The sequence below is a fragment of the Chlorocebus sabaeus genome, chromosome 14 (genome assembly GCF_047675955.1).
Source record: "Chlorocebus sabaeus isolate Y175 chromosome 14, mChlSab1.0.hap1, whole genome shotgun sequence".
Taxonomy (NCBI): domain Eukaryota; kingdom Metazoa; phylum Chordata; class Mammalia; order Primates; family Cercopithecidae; genus Chlorocebus; species Chlorocebus sabaeus.
Window position 1 is genome coordinate 73,438,529 of NC_132917.1, and position 24,453 is coordinate 73,462,981.

General features: G+C 36.5%; 1 protein-coding gene across 6 annotated transcripts in view; it reads left to right on the forward strand.

Annotated features, from left to right (window-relative positions):
- The window catches only part of ALMS1 (ALMS1 centrosome and basal body associated protein), a 228,773-nt gene that overhangs the window by 185,180 nt on the left and 19,140 nt on the right, over positions 1 to 24,453 (forward strand). For 5 of the 6 annotated variants that reach the window (XR_012095364.1, XM_073023075.1, XM_073023076.1 and 2 more), the window contains one exon: positions 2,576 to 3,738. Coding sequence is in view for 5 of the 6 variants with exons in the window: in XM_073023075.1 (XP_072879176.1) it covers positions 2,576 to 3,738 (1,163 nt within the window). In the remaining variant the exon portion in view is untranslated. Of the gene's footprint in view, positions 1 to 2,575; positions 3,813 to 24,453 lie in introns of all 6 variants that reach the window. The other variant, XM_073023079.1, reaches the window with a different exon arrangement.

Here is a 24,453-nt window from a genome sequence, read left to right on the forward strand (position 1 = left end):
CTCAGTGCTTTCCTACTTTTATGCTTTTGCTCATGCTATTTGATGAAACAGGGGAAAGGCCAGCATGGCTGAAGTATAGTTACCAGGAAGAGTGGTACAAAATGGGGAAGAAAAGTTATGTATACTTGTACTTCTTGTTAAGGAGTTTGGGCTTTGTTCTCAGTGTAAGAGAAGGTCATTGAAAGTTGCTAAATAGAAAGTGACAAGTCCAGTTTACATTTTTAAAAGATTACTTTGACCACTATTTGAAGAATAGATTGGAAAAGTACAAGAAGGGACAGGAGACCTATTAGAGACTTGCAGTGTTGTGACAGGAAATAGAAATAGATGTGTGATTGTTTGGTGAAGGATTAACGACAGGAGCAGGAAGAGAAGGGAATTGGAACTATCAAGAATAACTCCCAGATTTTGGCTTGGGCAGTAGGATGATGTGCCATTTACAGAGATGTGGAAGACCAGGGGAGGTACAATTGTCAAGGAGGCTAGAATAGAGCTCAGTTAGATGACTGTGACATCCAAGTGGATATATCATGTATATTAGTTGGAACTCAAGAGAAATCATAGCTTGAAATGTAAAGTTGAAAACAGGTAACAGCATGAAAATGGTACTAAAAGCCAGAGGGAGAGATGAGATTACCTAGAAAGAGAATATAGAATGAGAACATTTCCTGGAATTGGCCATACATTGAGATCATTGATCATATTAGCAAGAGCAGTTTTAGTCCAGGAGTGTGGCTGTACTCTGCAGTAATTTGAAGAGTGAATTGGGGTAGGGAGAGAGGTAAAAGAGAGGAAAATAGGTTCCTCTTTAGAAGCTTGGCTATGAGGAGGAACAGAGAAATGGGCCAGTACCTGTAGGAAGATGTGAGGATTTTCTAAACGTACATACTAAACGATTTTTTCAAGCCATTGGAAATGATCCAGTAGAGAGGAAGAACCTGAAAGATAGAAGAGAGATATGATAGGGAAAGGAAGCAAGGTCTGGAAGGGAAGATGAGTTGGGCTCCAGAGCAGCAGTGGAGGAACTTGCCTTTAAAAGAATGGGAGAGGTAGTGCTGTCTCTGTATCCAGAAGGGTTGTGGGAACAGGTGGATTGGCATAGGTGGCAGCTGACTCAGGACATCCACAGAAAGTGATCCCTCAGCCCAGAATGTTCTTCTGCCTGTTTGTTTGTTTAGTTCTCATTTTTACTTCACATCTCATGCTCCTCAGAGAAATCTTCTCTAGCTACCATTTCCCAGTTAAATTTCTCTTACATCACCTTGTTTTTGTTCTTTGTAGCCACTAATTTAGAATTATATATTTGTTTGTATTTGTTCAGTGCAGAAACTGCAATCTCAAGAACCTGTAGTATCTAAATGAAATCTCCCAATTTTTAAATGTTGCTAGAACATTCTAAAATTGTATAGTCTACATACTTTAGGTATAAATGCAGGCCCTGTGTATCCCACTCTACTCAGGGGAAATCCTTAGGGATTCCTAGAGTATTTCATGAAAACTCTGCTTGCCAGTAATCTATAGTGTGGGTGAAAAGGATCCCATCATTGCATGTGTGTATCTTTGTTTCTGCCCATGATGTAGAACTCTAAAACAGTGTTTTGATGTCATAGTGGAGATTAGAATTAGGGCTTATGATTGTGTCTTAGCTCTTTCCTGCCAGTGTAACAAAATTCTACAGATCTAAGATCAAGGCACCAGCAGATTGGGTGTCTGATGAGAGCCCAACATGGTGTCTTGTTGCTTTGTCCTCACGTGGTGGAAGGCAGGAAAAGGCCAAACAGGATCCTTCAGGCCCTTTTATAAGGGCACTAATCCCATTCATGAAGGTGGAGCCTTCATGACCTAATCACCTCCTCCCTAATACTATTGTATTGGGGATTATGTTTCAACATGAATTTTAGAGAGACACAAACATTCAAACCATAGATAATTGTAAGATACTACATCTAAAAATGCCCTTTTTTTGTATAAAGTGGTGGTTGTCAAAAAGTGAAGATGGAAAGTGGTAAATTTTATGTGTTTTTTACCACAATAAAAAAAACTTGGAAAAAAGTCAAGATGGTCCACAGAAAAGGAATTTCAAAGGCTGTAAAACATGTAAAAAGGGTTTTTAAAAAAAATTATCCATTTAATTACTGATTATGAAAATGAAGTGTCAGGTTTCTTATCTGAATATGGGATTACCAGTATCTATCTCTCAGATTTAATAGCAGGATTAATTAAAAAAACAGATACAGAGCATATATCATAACACCCTACACAGAACAGGTGGTAAATACATATAGCAGTTGCTTTTATGATCTAGAGAACTGAAGTGCCTTCCTCAAGGTCACATAGCCAGTCAGTGGCAGAGCCCAGGCCAAAATTCATGTCTCCTAAACTTTTACTGTACCAGCGAGGCTGCTAAGAACAAGGCATGAGTCTTTTGTGCAGGCATTGAATTTTCTGATACCTTATGTAAACTGTTCTTCCCTTTAGTCTTTGTTATATATCTAAAGAATTGTGAATAGTATTTCTAAACAGAATGCTAATATTTTTAAGTTCTTTCAAAATCTTTTTTTTTTCTCTTTTTCAGAGTCTGAATGTCATTCAGAATTTGAAAATACTACCCATTCTGTCTTCAGGTCGGCAAAGTTTTACATTCATCATCCCGTACACCTACCAAGTGATCAAGATATTTGCCATGAATCTTTGGGAAGGAGTGTTTTCATGAGACATTCTTGGAAAGATTTCTTTCAGCATCATCCAGACAAACAGAGAGAACACATTTGTCTTCCTCTTCCTTATCAAAACATGGACAAGACTAAGACAGATTATACCAGAATAAAGAGCCTCAGCATCAATGTGAATTTGGGAAACAAAGAGGTGACAGATATTACTAAAAGTCAAGCTAGAGATTATCCAGAATATAGTGGACAAATTAATGATCCAAAAAGGGATCAGAAGGTCACCCCAGAGCAAACAACTCAACACACTGTGAGTTTGAATGAACTGTGGAACAAGTATCGGGAGCGACAGAGGCAACAGAGACAGCCCGAGTTGGGTGACAGGAAAGAACTATCCTTGGTGGACCGACTTGATCATTTGGCTAAAATTCTTCAGAATCCAATCACGCATTCCCTCCAGGTCTCAGAAAGTACACATAATGATAGCAGAGGGGAACGAGATGTGAAGGAATGGAGTGGTAGACAACAGCAGAGAAACAAGCTGCAGAAAAAGAAGCGATTTAAAAGCCTAGAGAAAAGCCATAAAAACACAGGAGAGCTTAAAAAAACCAAGGTGCTTTCTCATCATGGAGCTGGGAGGTCTAATCAAATTAAAATTGAACAGATTAAATTTGATAAATATATTCTGAGTAAACAGCCAGGTTTTAATTATATAAGCAACACTTCTTCGGATTGTCGGCCCTCAGAGGAGAGTGAGCTGCTCACAGATACTGCCACCAACATCCTTTCCAGCACCACTTCTACTGTCGGATCAGATATATTGACCCAAACAGATAGAGAAGTGGCTCTGCACGAAAGGAGTAGCTCTGTTTCCACTATTGACACTGCCCGGTTGATTCAAGCTTTTGGCCGTGAAAGAGTATGCTTGTCACCCAGACGAATTAAATTATATAGCAGCATCACCAACCAACAGAGGAGATACCTTGAGAAGCGGAGCAAACACAGCAAGAAAGTATTGAATACAGGTCATCCCCTAGTGACTTCTGAGCACACCAGAAGGAGACGCATCCAGGTACATGGCTACAAATTCCATCTGGCAATGTGACTGCCCTCTTCGTGGACTTTCTAGTTAAGCTTTGCACACAGGTGAAAAAGCCATTTGCCCCTTCCTCTCTATACCATTTCTTACCAACTGGAAAAGAGTGAGAAAGTGTAGTACAGTGCTATTGTGAGTTGTCATTATTTTCATCAACATTCATTTACGAATTACCTTTTGAATGAAGGGCTTTGCTGCTAGATCCTTCAGAATCTGTAGACTTTACCCCTGAAATGGGGGAGCTTTGAGGTTAGAATGATCTCTATCCTGAACAATATTGCTGGGTTTATGTTTATTTGGGTTTTTTTTTTTTAATTCATTCCTCTCTGTCTTTCAAGAAATATATTTGAGGTTCTTTTAAACACATACAGACAAACACATAAATAATACAGGTTGGGTTTTTTTGGTTTTTTTTTTTTGGTAATCGAAGAATTGAGTTGATTTAAAAAATTGAAGCTGGGTTGAGCTACAATATGATTTTTAAAAAATGAGTAAATAAGGAAATGTGAATAATGGAAAGACAAAGCCAGAAGGAAGATAAATAAGCCTTGTGGATGTGGTCGCTAGAAAAGAGCTACAAATTTGGCTTTATGTTTTCTAGCACTTAGTGTTGCTAGAATTTTGTGATCGGTTACATTCATTTTTTAATATAAAAAGAGAACAAAAATTTTAGAAACATTACAGATATTTCTGATACAGAGACCTAAGATAAATTTATCTCATCTGTTTTCTTAAAGAAGGCACCACAGTGCAACAAAGAGTATCCTCCTATAAGGCCATTATCACATTCCTTAGTTTAGGGTGTTAATAAGGGAGATCTCAAGGGGTCAATAAATGTAGGCCATTGCTTTAACCCAAGAGGAAAATTTCAAGTATCGATAGATGTGCTCTCCAAAGAAGGATGCTTGCAAAACAGTTCAGTGGAGTATGGAATGAAAAATATTTGAATTTATATTCATTTTTCTCAACTTTTTAAACTCTATATTTTTGTGTATATTTTATAAGCACAGTAGTGACATAACATATAAATAAATACCTATTTTGGCAATTTGTGCTAAGAAAACATTTTGTCAGTAGGATTACATGATCAAAAGAAATTGGAGACCACTGGTCTAGAGGAAGGGAGGCATGAGATGTTCAGACAATTTATTATAAATATTATTTATCATCATTGAGAAAAGGTAGTGTTTACATATATAAACAGTAGAATATGCTTTTTTAAAAGTAAGTGAAGAATTGGGAATGACACAGAGTAAGGCTTTTGTTCCATAGGGGAGACAGAGAAATGGATCCAGGAGAGGGTTTGTGTGTGTGTAGTAAAATACACATGACATAAAGTTTACAGTTTTGATCATTTTCAAGTATACGATTCTGTGGCATTGAGTATATTCACAGTGTTTTACAACCATCACCACTATCTGTTTCCAGAAATTTTTTATTAACCCAGTGGAAACCCTGTACCCATTAAGCAGTGACTCTCTGTTCCCTCTTCTCACCAACCCCTGGCAACCAGTAATCTATTTTCTGTCTCTGAGGATTTTCCTATTCTGGTTGTTTCATATAAATGGAATCATTTAATATATGACCTTGGTATCAGGTTTCTCTCTCTTAGACTTAATGTTTTGAATATTCATCTATGGCATAACATGTATCAATACTTCGTTGCTTTTTATAGCTGAGTATTACTCCATTGCATGTATATACCACATTTTGTTTATCCATTCATTCATTGATTTGGGTTGTTTCCACTTTTTGGTTATTGTGAATAGAACTGATATAGAACATTTGTGTACACCTGTCTGCAGTTCTTTTGGGTATATATCTAGGAATGGAAATGCTGGGCCATATGGTAATTCTGTGATTAGCTTATTGAGGAACTGCCAGACTATTTCATAGTACCTGCACCATTTTGCATTCCCATCAGCAGTGTATAAGGGTTCCTCCAACCTTCCTACTTTTTTCCACAGTTACTGCTTTAGTTTATATTTGCACCAGCAGTTCACAAGGGTTTCAATTTTATTGCATCCTTGCCAACACTTATTTTCTATTTTTTAATATATAAGCTAGCCATCCTATTGGGTGTGAGTTAGTATCATTGTGGTTTTGATTTGCATTTCCCTAGTGGTTATTCATGTTGCACATCTTTTTATGTGCTTATTTAACCATTTGTATATCTTCTTTTGAAAAATGTGTTTTCAAGTCATTTGTCCATTTTAAATCTGGCTGTTTGATTTTTTAGTTTTTGAGTTGTAGGGATTTTCTGTATATTCTGGATATTGATCTCTTATTAGATACATGATCTGCAAATATTTTCTCCCATTTTGTAGGTTGCCTCTTTTACAACAGTCATTCTGCTGACCGTGTCTTCTGACATACAGAAGTTTTAAATTTTGTTGTAGTCCAATGTAGCTATTTTTTTGTTTGTTTGTTTGTTTCTTGTGCTTTTGATGTCATATCTTAGAAATATTTGCCAAATCCAGTGTCATGCAAGTTTTCTTCTTAAGAGTTTAATAATTTTAACTTTTACTTTTAGATCTTTGATCCATTTTGAGTTAATTTTTGTGTATGGTGTGAGATAAGGGTCCGCCTTCATTCTTTTGCATGTGAATATCCCATTTTCTCAACACCGTTTGTTGAAAAGACTTTGTTTTTTCCCCAGTGAATGTTCTTGGCACTCTTGCCAAATATCGTTTAGCCATATATGTGAGGGTTTTTATCTGTGCTCTCTATTATGTTAGTCTATATGTCTCTCTTTATGCCAATACTGTACTGTTTTGATTTACTGTATCTTTATAATGAGTTTTGAAAGCAGGTAGTGTGAAACCTGTAACTTAGTTCTTTTTTCAAAATCATTTTGGCTCTTCGGTGTCCCTTGAGATTTCATGAATTTTTAGTAAATATTTTATTGTTTTTAATACCATCATATGTGCAGTCCTCTTTCTTAATTTCATGTTTGGATTATTCATTGCTAATGTATAGGTACATAAATAATTTTTACATACTTATCTTGTATCTTGCAGCTTTGCTGAATTTATTAACTATTTTCTTGTGGATTTTTAAGGATCTGAGGATTTCATGTTGAGGAAATTCCCTTCTTTTTCTATTTTGATGAGTATTTTTGTCATGAAAGCATTTTGGTATTTGCCAAATTCTTCAACATCTATTGAGATTACTGTTTTTTTTCTTTTTTCTTTCCTTTTTTTTTTTTTTTTTTTTGAGACAGAGTTTGGCTCTTGTTGCCCAGGCTAGAGTACAATGGTGTGATCTCAGCTCACTGCAACCTCTGCCTTCTGGATTCAACCAATTCTCCTGCTTCAGCCTCCCAAGTAGCTGGGATTACAGGTGCCTGCCACCACACCCAGCTATTTTTTGGATTTTTAGTAGAGACAGGGTTTTACCATGTTGGCCAGGCTGGTCTCGAACCCCTGACCTCAGGTGATCCACCCCTCTCGGTCTCCCAAAGTGCTGGGATTACAGGAGTGAGCCATCATGCCTGGCCTGTTTTTTTCTTTTAATCTGTTAATATGGTATATATTTATTGATAATCATATTTTGAACCAACTTTACATTCCTGAGATAAATACCACTTGATCATAAAATTCTGTTCATATGCTGCAGGATTGTTTATTAGAATTTGAAGAGGACTTTTTTACGTCTGTATTCACAAGGAATATTGGTCTACAGTTTTTTTGTGATGTCTTTACTGCCTTTAGTATCAGGGTACTACTGGCCTTATAGAACAAGGAAGTTTTACCACCCCTTGTTTTTGGATAATGAGTTTGAGAAGGATTAATGTTAATGATTGATGTTAATTCTTTAAATGTTTGGTAGAATTCACCAGTAAAGCCATCTGATCGTGTGTTTTTATTTGGGGAAATTTTTTTTTTCATTACTGATTCAATGTCTTCTTATAAGTCTAGATTTTGTTTCCTCTTGAGTCAGTTTCTGTAGTTCATGTTATCTCCATTGAATCTACATTATTACTTCTGCTTGCTTTGGAGTTTTGTTTTGTTTTTTTTTTCTCATTTCTTATGATTCAAAGTTAGGTTATTCATTTGGGATTATTCTTTAATGTAGGCATTTGTAGCTATAAATGTCTCTTTGAGCCTTGCTTTTGTAGATAAGCTCTGCCTTCATTGCATGCCATTAAGTTTTGGCATGTTTTGTCTTCTTTTTCATTCGAAGTGTTTGCTGGTTTCTTTTTTGACCATTGGGTGTTTAGGGCAGTGTTGTTTAATTTCTACCTGTGAATTCCCCACCTTTCCTTGTTATTGATTTCTGGTTTTACTCTATTGTGACCAGAGAATATACTTTGTATTATTTCAATCCTTCATTTATGACCTTGCATATGATCTGTCCTTGAGAATTTTATGTGCATTTAAGAAGAATTCTGTTGCTGTTTGGAGTGTTCTCTATTGTGTTAGGTCTAGCTGGTTTTGTTGTTCAAGTCCTCCATTTCCTTATCAGTCTTTTGTCCAGTTTTTCTATGGCTATCAGAAGTGGAGTATTGAAGTCTCCAGCTGTTACTGTGGAACTATCTATTTCTCCATTGAAATCTGTCGTTTTTTTGCTTCATGTATTTTAGGGCTCTGTTGTCAGATGTGTATATGTTCATAATTGTTATATCCTCTTCATGGATTAATCGTTTTATCAGTACAAAATCCTATTTTTGTCTCTTGTAACAATTTTTAATGTAAAGTCTGTTTTGTCTGATATTAGGGTAACTACCCCAGCTCTCTTTTGGGTAACTATTTGCGTAGAAAACCATTTTTATCCTTTTAATTTCTAACTTTTTGTGTCTTTGGATGTAAAGCAAGTCTCTTTTAGACATAACATAGATCATCATTTTTTATAATCTATTCTGCCCTCTCTGCCTTTTAATTGGTGAGTATAATGCATTTACATTTAATTTCATAAGAAAGGACTTACTTTTCCCATGTTGTTGTTTGTTTTCTTTATGTCATATCTTTTTTGTTTTTCATTTCTGCTGCATTCTTTGTATCTAACTGATTTTTTGTAGTGTACTAGTTTTAGTCCCTTTTCATTTCTTTCTTTTTTTTTTTTTTAACAATTCATAGTTATTTTCTTACTGGTTACATTTAATTACAATTAATACCTTAAACATATAACAACCTAATATGAAATAAAACCAACTTAGCTTCAATAATATACAAACACTGTTGTTAATACATCTCTATTCTTCCCCTTAACTTTAATAATATACAAAAACTGTGGGTAGACATCTCCATCCCTTCCTCTTTAATTGTTATAGTCACAGATTACATCTTCATTTTGTCCCCACAAAAATAGATTTATAATTATTTTATGCATTCGTTTTTTAAATCAGATAAGGAAAAAGGGAAGAGTTACAAACCAGAAGTATAATAAGGACTTTAGTTTTACCTGTGTAATTGCCTTACCCTTATTTCTTATGCCTTATTTCCATGTATATGCCTTAAGCCTTATTTCTATGTATAACTTCAAGGTATTGTCAAGTGTCCTTTCATTTCACCTTGGAGTGGACTCTATCATTCCTTATAGGGAAGGTCTACTGGTAACAAATTTACTTTGGTTTATCTGGGAATGTCTTTAATTTCTCTTCTATTTTTATTTTTATTTATTTATTTATTTATTTTGAGACGGAGTCTTACTGTTGTCGGCCTGGGATGGAGTGCAATGGTATGATCTCAGCTCACTGCAGATCATACCATGGTTCCTGGGTTCCAACAGTTCTCCTGCCTCAGCCTCCCAAGTAGCTGAGATTACAGGCACCCACCACCATGCCTGGGTAATTTTTATATTTTTAGTAGAGACAGGGTTTCACCATGTTGGCCAGGCTGGTCTTGAACTCCTGACCTCAGGTGACCCACCTGCCTTGACTTCCCAAAGTGCTGGGATTACAGGCATGAGCCACTGTACCGGGCCTTTTTTTTTTTTTTTTTTTTTTTTAATCTTTTTAAGACAGAGTCTCACTCTGTCACCCAAGCTGGAGTACAGTGGCGCAGTCTTGGCTCACTGCAACCTCCACCTCCCGGGTTCAAGTGATTTTTCTGCCTCAGCCTCCTGAGTAGCTGGGATTACAGGTGCCCACCACCACACCCAGCTAATTTTTGTATTTTAGTAGAGATGTGGTTTCACCATGTTGGCCAGGCTGGTCTTGAACTCCTGACCTCAGGTGATCCATCCACCTCGGCCTCCCAAAGTCTCCTTTATTCTTAAAGTTTTGCTGGAGATAGATTTCTTGTCTTTCATCATTTGTCTTTCATCATTTCAAATATGTCGTTTCACTGCCTATTGGCCTCCATGGTTTCTGGTGAGAAATTAGCAATTAATCTTACCAAGGATCCCTTCTGTGCTCGCCCTTACCCTTACTGCTTTCACGATTCTCTGTCTTTGGCTTTGACGTTTTGATTATAACATGGCTCAGTGTGGCTGTCTTTCAGTTTATCCTACTAAGAGTTCATTGAGCTACTTAGACTTTAGATTCTTGTTTTCCCCTTATCAAGTTGGAGGAGTTTCCAACCATTATTTCTCCAAATATTCCTTCTGCCCCTTTCTTTCTCTCCTCTTTTGGGATTCCTAATGTGCATATGTTGCTAAGTTTGATGGTGTTCTACAAGTCTCTTAAGCTCTGTTCATTTTTCTTCATTCTGTTTTCTTTCTATTTTTTTAGAGTAGGGTTTTGCCTATCTCCCAGACTAGAGTACAGTGATGTAATCATAGCTCACTGCAGCCTTGAACTGTGGGCTCAAGAAATCTTTCTGCCTCAGCTTCCTGAGTGGCTGGGACTACAAGGCATGCACCACCACACTTATCTCATTCTGTTTTCTCTTGTCCCTCAGAGTATGTAATTTCATTTCACCTATCTTCAATTTCACTGATCTTTCATCTGTGTGATCAAATCTGGTATTGAACTGCTCTAGTGAATTTTTCATTTTAGCTCTTGTACTTTTCAGCTTCATATTTTCTATTCAATTCCTCTTTGTCTTCATTGATATTCTCTTTGTTGAGACGTTGTTCTCTTCATTTCCTTTAGTTCTTTATCCATGGTTTCCTTTAGCTCTTTGAGCATATTTAAAACAGTTGATTTAAAGCTTTTGCCTAGTAAGTCTACTGTGTGTTCTTCCTAAGGGACAATTTCTATTTATTTGTCTCCTCTAACCCATGAATGGGCCATACTTTCTTGTTTCTTTTCATGCCTCATAATGTTTTGTTAAAATTTTGACATTTTGAATATGATGTGATAACTCTGGACATCAGATTTTCCTCCCCTTCTCTAGGTTTGTAGTTACTGCTTGTTGTAAGTTAAAGTTGTTGGTTTATTTAGTGACTTTTCTAAATTATGTTTGTAACGACTATACTCTTTATTGGTGTGTGATATTTCTGTTCCTTTGGCTCAGTAGCTAGCTACTTGTTTGATAGAGATTTTCTTAAATTCCTGGGGCCAAAAAAAGCAAAAGAAAAAAGAAAATTCCCCAAGTCTTTGCAGATTTTCTGCATTCGGACACTCCTTCAGTGCTTAGCCAGGCCATTCACAACTCTGCCTTAGCCTTGCTTCCTACTTGTACTGAGCCTAAAGGTCAACCAGTGGTGAAAGCGTCTGGTCTTCTCAGGTCTTTTCTGAACATGCATCTTGCTCTGTGCATGCACTTTCTCGTTTCCCTAGTGTACATGGGAAATTTTCCAAGCCCTTATGCCCCAAAGATTCTCAGTGTTTCTTCCCTGCTTTTAGTATGTCTGTTGTTTCCCTCAAACTGTTAATTTTTGCTCCAGGCAGTAATGCCTTGTTCATTTGGTTTTCAATATTTTCAAGGAAGATTCTTTCTCTATAAAACTACTTTTTCACTCTAAGAGAGTTATGTTAGGTGAAACTAAGGCAGGTCCCTTCTGTCAGTCCACAGTGAATACTCAGACATGTCAAAACAAACACAATTCTTTGGGAACAAGGTACTACTCCGTGCTCTCTTTGGGAGAAGGTACCTACAGCAGGACCAAGGGCTGCCATCTTTAAGACCACCATGCTGGGTAAGGCGATAGCAGAAGGCTAAGTGAAAATGCTACAAAGTTCTTCTACCTTGTGCTGATGGCCTTTCTCCTGGTTTAGCAAACACTTGGTTACTATAAACCTTTGACTATCTTCCAAAGTTCAGATGAGGTTGGTTTTGACAGTTTTCCCTATTTTCTGGTGTTTCTAGAGAAGGCACTGGCTCCCTTGGAGGTCTCTACTCCACCATTTTTGCTTGTCGTTCCCAAGTAGAGTTGCGTGTCCCTCTGACCATCAAAATAACTAGAGTGACATCAATATAAGGATATGTGATGGGCGTTCTTTTTTTTTTTTTTCTTTTTTTTTCTTTTTTTTTTGAGACATAGTCTCTATTGCCCAGGCTGTAGTGCAGTGGCACAATCTCAGCTCACTGCAACCTCTGCCTCCTGGGTTCAAGCGATTCTTCAAGCGATTCTTCTGCCTCAGCCTCCTGAGTAGCTGGGACTACAGGCGTGCACCACCACGCTTGGCTAATTTTTTGTATTTTCGTAGAGATAGGGTTTCACCATGTTTGTCAGGATGGTCTTGATCTCCTGACCTCGTGATCTGTCTGCCTCAACTTCCCCAAATGCTGGGATTACAGGCATAAGCCACTGTGCCCGGCCTGTGTTCCGTTTTTAATATCTTTGCCTTTGATTTTACTTCATCCGGTACAGTTTTATTTTTAAATTTGCATTTGCACTATTGCTCTTTGCCCATCCTTTTAGACTTTTTGAGTCACTTTACTCAAGTGTTAGTAACATCTGAATTTAACTTTTTTCCCACCCAATCTGAAGGTCTTTCTTTTGAAACAAATTTATTCCATTTAAGTTTATTGTTGTAAATATGTTTGGTTTAAATTTTATTATTTTGGCTTTTGTTTTTCATTCTGATATGTTTATTAAATAAAGGTTTGTTCAACTAAATTTCATTTCAAAGCAAGGAGATGGGTGAATTTCTTGTGTGTGGTAAGAAACACATACCAAAAAATTCCCTTCTTAACTATTCTTAAGTGTACAAGTCAGTAATGTTAAATGTATTCACACAATGTTGAAACCGATCTCCAGAACTTTTTCATATTGCAAACTTGAAACTCTATACCCATTGAACAACAACTGCCTTTGTCCCCCTCCCCCAGCTCCTGGTAATCACTATTCTGCTTCCTCTCTATGAATTTGACTACCTTAGACACCTCATAGGAGTGTAAACATATAGAGTTGTCTTTTTGTGACTGACTTATTTCACTTAGCATAAGAGCTTAAAGATTCATCCATGTTGTAGCATGTTACAGGATTTCCTTCCCTTTTAAGTCTGTATAATATTCTACTGTTTACATATACCACATTTTGTTTATCCATTATTCGTTGATGGACATTTGCGTTATTTCCACCTTTTAGCTATGGTAAATAGTGTTGCTGTGAACATGGGTACGTAAATGTCTTTCCTCTGGATACATACCCAGAAGAAGGATTGCCAGATCATACAGTAGTTCTATTTTTAACTTTTTGTGGAGCCTCAACACTGTTTTCCATAGGTGTTGTGCCATTTTGCAATGCCACGAACAGTGTACAAGGGTTCTAATTTCTTGACATCCTTACCAACACTTGTTTTTTTTTTTTTATAGTAGCCATCCTCATGGGTGTGAGGTGATATTGTTTTGATTTGCATTGCTCTTATGCTTAGTGATACTGAGCATTTTTTTTATATGCTTTTTGGTCATTTGTATGTCATCTTTAGAGAAATGTCTATTCAAGTCCATTTTTTCTTTTTTATTTATTTATTATTATTATTATTTTAAAGGCGGAGTCTCACTGTTTTGTCCAGGCTGGTCTCGAACTCCTGGGCTCAAGCAGTCTTTCCCCATTGGCCTCCCAAAGTGCTGGGATTATAAGCATGAATCACCACACCTGGCCTGCCCATTTTGTAGTTAGGTTATTTGATTTTTGTTGTTGTTACGACTGCTTTATATTTTCTGTATGTTAACCCCTTCCCAGATACATGATTTGCAAATATTTTTTCCCATTCAATAGGTTGTCTTTCACTCTGTTGATTGTGTCCTCTGACGTACAAGTTTTTAAGTTTAGCGTGATCCCATTTGTCTATTTTTGCTTTTGTTACCTGTGATTTTGGTGTAATATTCAAAAAATTATTGCCACATTGAATGTCATGAAGCTTTTTCTCTAAGAGTTATATAGGTTTAGGTCTTCCATTTAGGTCTTTAACCCATTTTGAGTTAATTTTTGTACATGGTATAAGATAAGGGTCCAGTTTCATTCTTTTGCATGTGGATATCCAGTTATCCAAGCATCGTTTGTTGAAAAACTACCCTTTTCCCACTGAGTGGTCTTGGCACCCTCGTCAAAAATCATTTGAACATATACGTGAGAGTTTATTTCTGGGCATGTTTTCTTATTTCATTGGTCTACTTGTTTGTCTTTATGATAATATCACACTATTTTGATTTCTGTTCCTCTGGTAATACGTTTTAAAATCAGGAAGTGTGAATCCCCCAACATTGTTCTTGTCTTTCAAAATTGTTTTGGCTATTCCGGATTTCTTATCATTTTTAATGATTTCTTGCTATTTCCAATCTTTTTTGTTGATTGCTATGTAATACATGTTTCTTCAAGTCGGTTTTTTGTTAACTTAGCAACTATGTAATCTAATTAACTAATATGCTTTAACCACTTTCTCAGTCTGTCACTATCAGATATGAAACTATCTATTGGCTCTATCATATGAAAAATTAAGAAACTGATTTTACTTCTTCCCATCTATCCCCCACATAACTTTCCCCAACTAACCAATAGTGGTTATATTTTGTGAATTTTGTATCAGCTCATTTATAGTAGTAGTATTACTACATTGACTAGCTTCTCTTTCAAGAATTAGAATATTTTACTTCCATTTTATAAGATCATGAGTTATTTTATATTAGTTGTATTTAAATATAGGGTCAGTATTTAACCAGGAATCTTTTCACATACCTATTTATGAGTTTGTTAATTTCAATCTGTTGCTTGACTAGAATGTTGCATGTTCAGGAGTGATCATCTTTTATGTTCTTGCAAATTTGAGACTGTTACCTTTATGTACCAGAACAACTGAGTTGGATATAAAAGTTTTGATTAACAGTTCTTAATTCAAAACTCTGTTAATTTTGCTCCTCTTTTCTGGGTGCCAGTATTTAATGTTTGTGTTAGCAGAGGCAACCCTGATTTTTTTTCTCCCTAATAGGGGTCCTAGTTTTATATACACGTGTATATATACACATTATATATATACACACATATATACACATATATACACACACACACATATATACACACACACACACACACAAAGCTTGCTTGTTTCTTTATTTCCATAGTTTGGGGGGGAACAGGTGGTTTTTTGTTACATAGATAAGTTCTTTAGTGGTGATTTCTGAGATTTTGGTGCACCCATCACCTGAGCAGTGTACACTGTACCCAATGTATATTCTTTTATTCCTCATCCGCCTTCCACCCTTCCCCCCCAAGTCCCAAAATCCATTATATCATCCTTATTCCTTCATGTCCTCATAACTTAGCTCCCCCTTATAAATGAGAACATATGATATTTGGTTTTCCATTCCTGAGTTACTTCACTTAGAATAATGGTCTCCAACTCCAGGTTGCTGCAAATGCCATTATTTTATTCCTTTTTATGGATGGGTAGTATTCCATGGTGTATATGTGCCACATTTTCTTTTTGCATTGGTTGATAGGCATTTAGGCTGCTTCCATGTTTTTGCAATTGTGAATCATGCTGCTATAAACATGCATGTGCAAGTATCTTTTTCATATAATAACGTATTTTCCTCTGAGTAGATACCCAGTAGTGGGACTGCTGGATCAAATGGTAGTTCTACTTTTAGTTCTTTAAGGGATCTCCATGCTGTTTTCCATAATGGTTATACTAGTTTACATCCTCACCAGTATTCCCTTTTCACCATGTCCACGCCAACATCTATTTTTTTTTTAAATTTTTTTAATTATGGCTGTTCTTGTAGGAGTAATGTGGTATCTCATTGTGGTTTTAACTTGCATTTCCCTTACAGTTAATGATGATGAGCTTGCTTTTTTTTTTTTTTTTTTGAGATGGAGTCTCACTCTGTCACCCAGTCTAGAGTGCAGTGGTGCAGTCTTGGCTCACCACAACCTCTGCTTCCCAGGTTCAAGCAATTCTCCTGCCTCAGCCTCCCAAGTAGCTGGGATTACAGGCGCGTGCCACCACGTCCAGCTAATTTTTTTTGTATTTTTAGTAAAGATGGGGTTTCACTGTCTTAGCCAGGATGGTCTTGATCTCCTGACCTCATGATCTGCCTGCCTCAGCCTCCCAAAGTGCTGAGATTATAGGCGTAAGCCACCACACCTGGCCAATGATGATCATTTTTTCACATACTTGTTGCCTTCCCCCTGACGGAGTCTCGCTCTTGTCGCCCTAGCTGGAGTACAGTGGCACAATCTCTGCTCACTGCAACCTCTGCATCCCGGGTTCAAGCAATTCTCCTGCCTCAGCCTCTAGAGTAGCTGGGATAACAGGTGCCTACCAGCAGCCCAGCTAATTGTTTGTATTTTCAGTATTTAACTTTTTGTTTTTGTATTTTGTATTTTGTATTTTAGTAGTGGTTTCACCACATTGACCAGGCTGATCTCGAACTCCTGACCTCAGGTGATCCACCCGCCTCAGCCTCCCAAAGTGCTGGGATTACAGACATGAGTCATTGAACCTAGCCCATTTGTATACCTTCTTTTGAGAATTGTCTGTTGTCCTTTGCCCACTTTTTGATGGGATTGTTTGTTCTTTTCTTGCTGATTTGTTTGAGTTCCTTGTAGATTCTGCGTATTAGTCTGTTGTCGGATGCGCAGTTTGCAAGCATTTTCTCCCATTTTGTGAGTTGTTTGCTGATTATTTCTTTTGATGTGCAGGTCCCATCTATTTATCTTTGTTTTTTGTTGCATTTGCTTTTGGATTCTTGTCATGAACTCTTTTCCTAAGCCAATGTCTACAAGAGTTTTTCCAGTGTTATCTTACAGAATTGTTATGGTTTCAGGTGTTAGATTTAAGTCTTTAATCCATCTTGAGTTAATTTTTTTGTAAGGTGAGAGATGAGGATCCAGTTTCATTCTTCTGTGTATGGCTTGCTAATTATCCCAGCACCATTTGTTGAATAGGGTGTCCTTTCCTCACTTTATATTTTTGTTTGCTTTGTCAAAGATCAGCTGGCTGTAAGTATTTGGCTTTATTTCTGGGTTCTCTATTCTGTTCCATTGGTCTTCATGCCTATTTTTATACCAGTACCTTGCTGTTTTGTTAACTATACCCTTATAATATAGTTTGAAGTCAGGTAATAATGAGGCCCCCAGATGTGTTCTTTTTGCTTAGTCATACTTCAGCTTTGTACACTGTTTTTTGGTTCCATATGAATTTTAGGATTGTTTTTCTAGTTCTGTGAAGAATGATGATGGTATTTTGATGGGAATTGCATTGAATATGTAGATTGCTTTTGGCAATATGGTCATTTTCACAATATCAATTTTGCCATCCATGAGCGTGGGATAGGTTTCCCTTTGTTTGTGTCATCAGTGATTTCTTTCAGCAGTGTTTTTTCATTTTCCTTGTAGAGATCTTTCACCTCCTTGGTTAGGTATATTCCTAAGTTTTGTTTTGTTTTGTTTTTTGGTTTTTTTTGCAGTTGTTGTAAAAGGGATTGAGTTCCTGATTTGTTTCTCAGCTTGGTCTTTGTTGGTGCATAGCAGTGCTACTGATTTGTGTACATTGATTTTGTATCCTGTAATTTTACTGAATTCATTTATCAGATCCAGGAGCTTTTTGTATGAGTCTTTAGGATTTTCTGGGCATACGGTCATATCATCGGCAAACAGTGACAGTTTGACTTCCTATTTTCCTGCTTGGGTGCTCTTTATTTTTTTCTCTTGTCTGATTGCTCTAGCTAGGACTTCGAGTACAATGTTGAATAGCAGTGGTGAAAGTGGGCATTCTTGTCTTGTTCCGGTTATCAGGGGAAATCCTTTTAACCTTTTCATCATTCAGTGTAATTTTGGCTGTGGGTTTGCCATAGATGGTTTTTATTACCTGAACGTATGTCCCTTCTATGCCGATTTTGCTGAGGGTTTTAATTATAAAGGGATGCTGAATTTTGTCAGATGCTTTTTCTGCGTCTTTTGAGATGATCATGTGATTTTTGTTTTAAATTCTGTTTATGTGGTGTATCACATTTATTGGCTTGTGCATGTTAAGCCATCCCTGCATTCCTGGATGAAACCCACTTGACTGTGGTGGATTATCTTTTCGATATGCTGTTGGACTCGGTTAGCTAGTATTTTGTTGAGGACTTTTGCATCTATGTTCATCAGGAATATTGGTCTGTTGGTCTTTGAAAAGATAAACAAAATTGATAGACCGTTAGTGAGATTAACCAAGAAAAGAAGAGAGAAGATCCAAGTAAGCTCAATTAGAAACAAAATGGGAGATATTACAACCAATACCACAGAAATACAAAAGATCATCAAGGCTATTATGAAAACCTTTACACATACAAACTAGAAAATCTAGAGGAGATGGTTAAATTCCTGGAAATATACAACCCTCCTATATTAAATCAGAAAGAAATAGAAACTCTGAACAGACGAATAACAAGTAGCGAGACTGAAACAGTAATTTTAAAAACTGCTAACAAAAAGTCCAGGACCAGATGGATTCACAGCTGAATTCTATCAGATATTCAAAGAAGAATTGGTGTAAATCCTACTGAAACAATTCCAAAAGATAAAGAGGGAATCCTCCCTAAATGATTCTATGAAACCAGTATCACCCTAATACCAAAACCAGGAAAGGATATAAAGAAAACTATTGACTTGCTCTTTCTGTGTTTCTTTCTGCCCTGTGCTGTCTCCCTTGCAATCTCTGCAGTCCAGGCCCTCTTCTCTCTCTGTGATCTCTTTGCACTCTGTCTGCTTCTCTGTTCTGTCTGCCTCTGCTCACCCACACCTGCACTCGTGCCCCACATGCCCCACCCTCATTCTCTCTGGTTCCCACTGTGTCTGTTGTGTGTCTCTATTCTTCTGATTACTCTTTCCTCCCCCACCCTTATCTCTTACGGTATTGCTATGTTTGTCTCTGTGCTTTCTCTGTGTGTTTTCACTCTTTTTCTTTCCTGTCTCTCTTCTGCAGTTCTGTTTCTTGGTGTCTAGTTGTCTTCTGGTGGGGGAGAAAGGATAGTTTACTACTGTCAGTATAAAAAGTGAAGAAAAAAGGTCATTCAGCAGTTTTTCTTTATGAAGAAAAAGCTGAAAATGGTGAATAATTTCTCTGTATTTTAGATCTCTCCTTAATTATATTAGCTCGTGTTTCCAGCAGGTGGGGAAATAAACAACACAAGCAAACTACCAAACAGAGACCTCCATGAGAAAAGAAAATGAGAGCTTTATGTCCAACTAAATGTTTATCAATGTTTCATATATTTTTATAAAATGGAGTTCATATCAGGCTTTACATGCCTATATATGAAGAGAAATTACACTCAAAAGCAGCATCCTGAAATCCAAAGAGTAAATTTTTTATATGTTTACAGAGAAAGAGTTAAGATATAAAACTATGTATACATATTATAATCCAAATATACATACATATATGTGTATATATGTATACATATCAATATCACTGGAGCAAAATATATGTCATACATAGAACAAAAAACTGAAATTATTATAAAAATATGAATTATGATTTTTTCTTTTATATTTTTATCTATTTTTTACAAGAAGTATGTTCTAATAAGAAACCATAAAAGTTGTTTTTGTTTAACAATAATAAAATAAGGTAAGCCAGACTGATAAACAGAAAATGTTAGTTATAAGCTTAGAAGATGAATTCTCAAATTTCTCATTGACTTCTATTTTGGGTGTAAAAGACCATTTTGAGCCTCCCAAACTAGTCATAATGAACTCTTCTAGAAGTATAGTGAAACAATAGGATTAGAGAACTAGTATACATGGTTTCTGTGCCATAAAGTACAGTTTTCTTTTAACTTCCGGTGCCAAGGGTTGAATTAAATGTACTCCTCAGTTCATGACCTCTCTTTTAAAATTTTATCACCATACCCATAGGAAACCAGTCTTATGTAAATAAATATCTTTCAGGTTACACAAGTTCTTACAAAATACTTCTTTTGTAAGTATGCATGAACTTTCATATATAAAAGGTATACTATTATTTTTGTTGTGTTCACTAAGTTTTGTATTTTGAAAGTCTGCCTACATTGCTGTAAGTATATCTAATCCAAGTTTCTAACTGCAAAATGCTCCATGGAGTGCAGCTACCCATTTACCCATGAACTTCTCTATGAAGGGCACCCACATTGCTGTCAGCTCCCCAGCACCACAGAACATGGCAGTGCTTGTCTTTTTCCATGTCCTCTTATGCATCTGTCTGAAACTATCTTTAGCATATATACCCAGAAGTGGAATTCTTGGCTTACAGACTTGTATACTTAATTTCCTACATTAGTACCGAATTGCTTTCCAGTTCATATTCCTACCTACAGTGCATGAAAATTTCCATTTCTACTTCTCTGCTAGTTATTTCAAATTTTTATCAGAACACTAGTAAAACAAGTTTCTGTACCATGGGAAGATAGGGTTTTTTTTTTTTCTTTTTCTTTTTAATGAGATAATACTTGTCTTGAACATCTAGAGTATCTCTTTAATTTCCATGGGAAGAGAGTTTTTTATATACTTTACAATGCTTTCAACCAGAATACATTCATTTGTTCATTCATCCAAACATAATTATAGAATTGACAAAAGTACAGAGTGACAAACTTTAATGAGCTTTTTTCAGATTGATACATATGAGTAAGAAAATATATGGAAAATTTTTATAATGATATTTTAAAACTTGATTTAAATATCTGGTAAAACTTCATTGTCAAAATACAGTATCCACAGTTGTTCCAAATACCCATGGAATATTTACAAAATTAATTGTACATTAGACAAAATATTGATGCATTCTCAAAGCAGAAATTTTATAAGTAAGCCCATATTCTGTAACTGTAATACAGTAAAATTGAACTTAACTATAATTTTTAATTTTGCCAGTGCTTTAAATTGCATTTCTATTAGGTTTCCAATTTGCCATTTACATTTCTTACTTTGAGAATTACCTTTATGTATCCTTTGCCTGTTTTTCTCTGAAGGCTTTTTTCCTGTTCATTTTTGTAAACATATTTGGAGACCACTGTAGTTACTGTTTTTTAAATTATATTTTGTTACTTTTTTTTTTTTTTGAGATGTCTCGCTCTGTCACCCAGGCTGGAGTGCAGTGGCACGATCTTGGCTCACTGCAACCTGCGCATCCCAGGTTCAAGCGATTCTCCTGCCCAGCCTCCTGAGTAGTTGGGATTACAGGCGCGCGCCACCACGCCCGACTAATTTTTTTGTATTTTTAGTAGAGACGGGGTTTCACCATGTTGGTCAGGCTGGTCTGAAACTCCTGACCTTGTGATCCACCCACGGCCTCCCAAAGTGCTGGGATTACAGGCATGACCCACCGCACCTGGCCACTTTTTTTTCTTTTTTAGAGATGTGGTCTTGCTGTGTTGCCCAGGCTGATCGCAAACTCCTGGCCTCAACCAGTCTTCCCACCTAAGCCTCCTGAGTATCTGGGACTACAGGCATGTGCCACTGTGCCTGGCTTCCTATTGATTTTCAAGCATTAATTACATTGTGTTAATACTGGAATAGTATTGTTATATACTTCTTTATTTCTGTGTTCATGCTAAGAAAGATCTTCCAGCCTCAAGATTTGTTTTTAAAAAATTATCCTGCTTTACTTTTGATACTTTTTGAGGGATATGAAAGCTTTAAGCTTTAATTTAAGCTTAAGCTTTTAATCTACATGGAATTTATTTTTGTGTGTACAGGTATAAATTTATTTGCAAATGGTAGCTAGTTGCCAATAAAGATTTTTAAATAAAGTAATGTCAATAAATGAATTTATTAGAAAAATCTAATGTTCTTTTGTTAAGCTAGACTCCAATCAGTTAGAATTGGTAAATAATTGGCATGGTTCTTTTGAAATTTCCATTCAAAACAACTGAAATAACATATGGACACCTTATAAAAATGGACAGACCTGAAGAGGAAATTAATTCTGACTGAAATATGAAGGAGTTTTATTTATTAAACTTGAAGTTGGATCAGATCATCCAAGTGAAAATATCTAACAAGCTAGATGGATCTGACCCCATGAGGATATCATGAGTGAGATGAAGATTTCAGAGTCATCCGTGTAAAGGTGGTGGTAATTCTCATAGTTATGAAAGCCAAGAGGAAACATATTTGGGAGAATGCAAAGAATAAACAAATGTATAGGGCTACTTCCAGGCCATCATTTTTCAAAGCTGATAGAAAAACCTTTGGGAAACATGCTGTCTAGCTCTGTCACCCTCTACAAAATTGTATGATCATTTGTCAACCTTCTGGTTTTCTATGAGTTAATTGAGTTCATTTTCTTCCTGTCCAACCCAAAGCCCTACCGTTATCTGGGAAACTTTATTATCCCATTAGAGTTTTTTGACCTCAGTTGTAATGATCATTGACCATAATAATTTCCACTGCATTTTAGCCATACATTCTCTTAACTATTGTTTGAATTTTGGATTCACTCAAAATTGTTTGTTCTCTGCAATCTTTACTTCTTCACATACCAAAACAAATTTTTCAAGAACCTGTTATGCAGGCACAGCACATTGTTAATTTTCTGAGGAAGATTTTCCATAGTTTTCTGATCAACCACACTGGCAGAAATAGATAACTAGTTCTAATTTACAAAAGGTAAGTAATAGTTACCACCTGAGTTCCTGCTTCTGCAACCTTTTTTCACTAGGAATTAAATGTATGTCAAAGCATTATTTTTTGGACAGACACTTGGTAATTATGTCACCCCTTGTTGGTGAGTAAATTTTATTGAAAATATACTTGCTGGTTGACACAGTTCTAGAAACTTTTCACAAGAAAAGACAGTCTTTTGGTGCCATAGACTATATTTCTCATTTTGACTCTGACCGTTTTATCAATGTGTGTCTCTGATCCTAAACCTGAGTGATTATAAATGAATTAGCATAAACCCATGCCTCTAAAGGAAAAGCATTCCCAGCAGGCACCTGACTAGCTGAAGGCCAGCAGTACCAATCCTCCTGCCTGAAGAATAGCAGTGTAGGGTCATATCAGAAAACATGGCCCTTTTCCTATGCTGGATATGTTTTTCTAAGCTCAGTTTCCACCTAACAAGTAATTTTTTAATGAAAAGCTTTTATTTCTAGGTCTGTCTCATGTCTTTAATCAATAAATATGGGAATGAGTCTCATTTAGTTCTTAAATAAGCTAAAGAGTACTACAAAAACCCTGAAACATCTCTGAGATGGTGTGGTTACTTTCTATTCTTAGTCTCGTGTAAGACAGCAACAGGTGAGTTTGCTCTCATAATGGAAATTAAAACAGAAGCAGCCAGCCAGCATACATTTCCTTCCAAGATTGTGTACAACAGAAAGCCTAACCCATGGTGGCTGACAGTGTCATTTAATATATAGTCACCTAAATCTTTATGTGTCAGCTCCATTGCAGTGGGCTACTCCACACCCAAGCCTGAGGGATGAGGAGATTATTAGAGGAGAAACGTGGGACTGTCCCACGGACTAAGGAAAGTGGACCGTTGTGGTTTACCGACCGCATGTATAAATGGATTCAGAAGGAAAAAAAAAAAAAGTTCTATCCCATGATGGGTCCTCAGCACAAATTGTGGGACACGAGTGCAGGTGTGTGCATTGTGATTATTGCAAATCTGTGGATGGATTCAAAAATCACATGGCATGGTTCTGATAGTTTGTGCTTGGCCCAGCTTTAGAGTAGTGCTCCATCACACCTACAGCATTTAGTGCCCCCCTTTTTGTTAGGATTCTTTGTTGTTTATTACATGAAAACAGCACTGTTTATCACCGTCCAAAGTTGGTCTTTTTCTGATTTCGGTAACATAGGACATGCGGAACTATAGAGTATAAGCTTTTGTTCTCCAAACAAGACTTCATAGTCCACATTTTTTCAGTTTGCATACAATAAAGTGCATTTTATGCCTTTCTTGACTTATTTCCCATGCCATAAACTTCACCTGTTTAAAGTATACAGTTTATTGGGTCTTGTTATAGTCACAGAATTGTGCAACCATCACCATAATCTGATTTTAGAACATTTTAAACACCCTCCAGAAAAATCCTGTAACCATTAACAATCAATCTTCATTTCCCCAACCTCCCACCTCTGCCACAGCCTGCAGGCAAACACTAATTACTTTCTGTTTCTATGGATTTGCCTATTCTGGCCCTTTCATATAAATGGAATCACACAGTCTTTTGTGACTGACTTCATTCACTTAACATAGTATTTTCAAGGTTCATCCACATCATAGCAGGTGCTCATTCCTTTTAATGGCCAAAGGACATTCCATTCTATGAATATACCACATTGTATGTATTCATCAGTTCATGGACATTTGTGTTTTCTATTTTTTTGTCTATTATGAACAAAACTGCTATGAACATTCATATGAAAGCTTTTTTGAGGGCA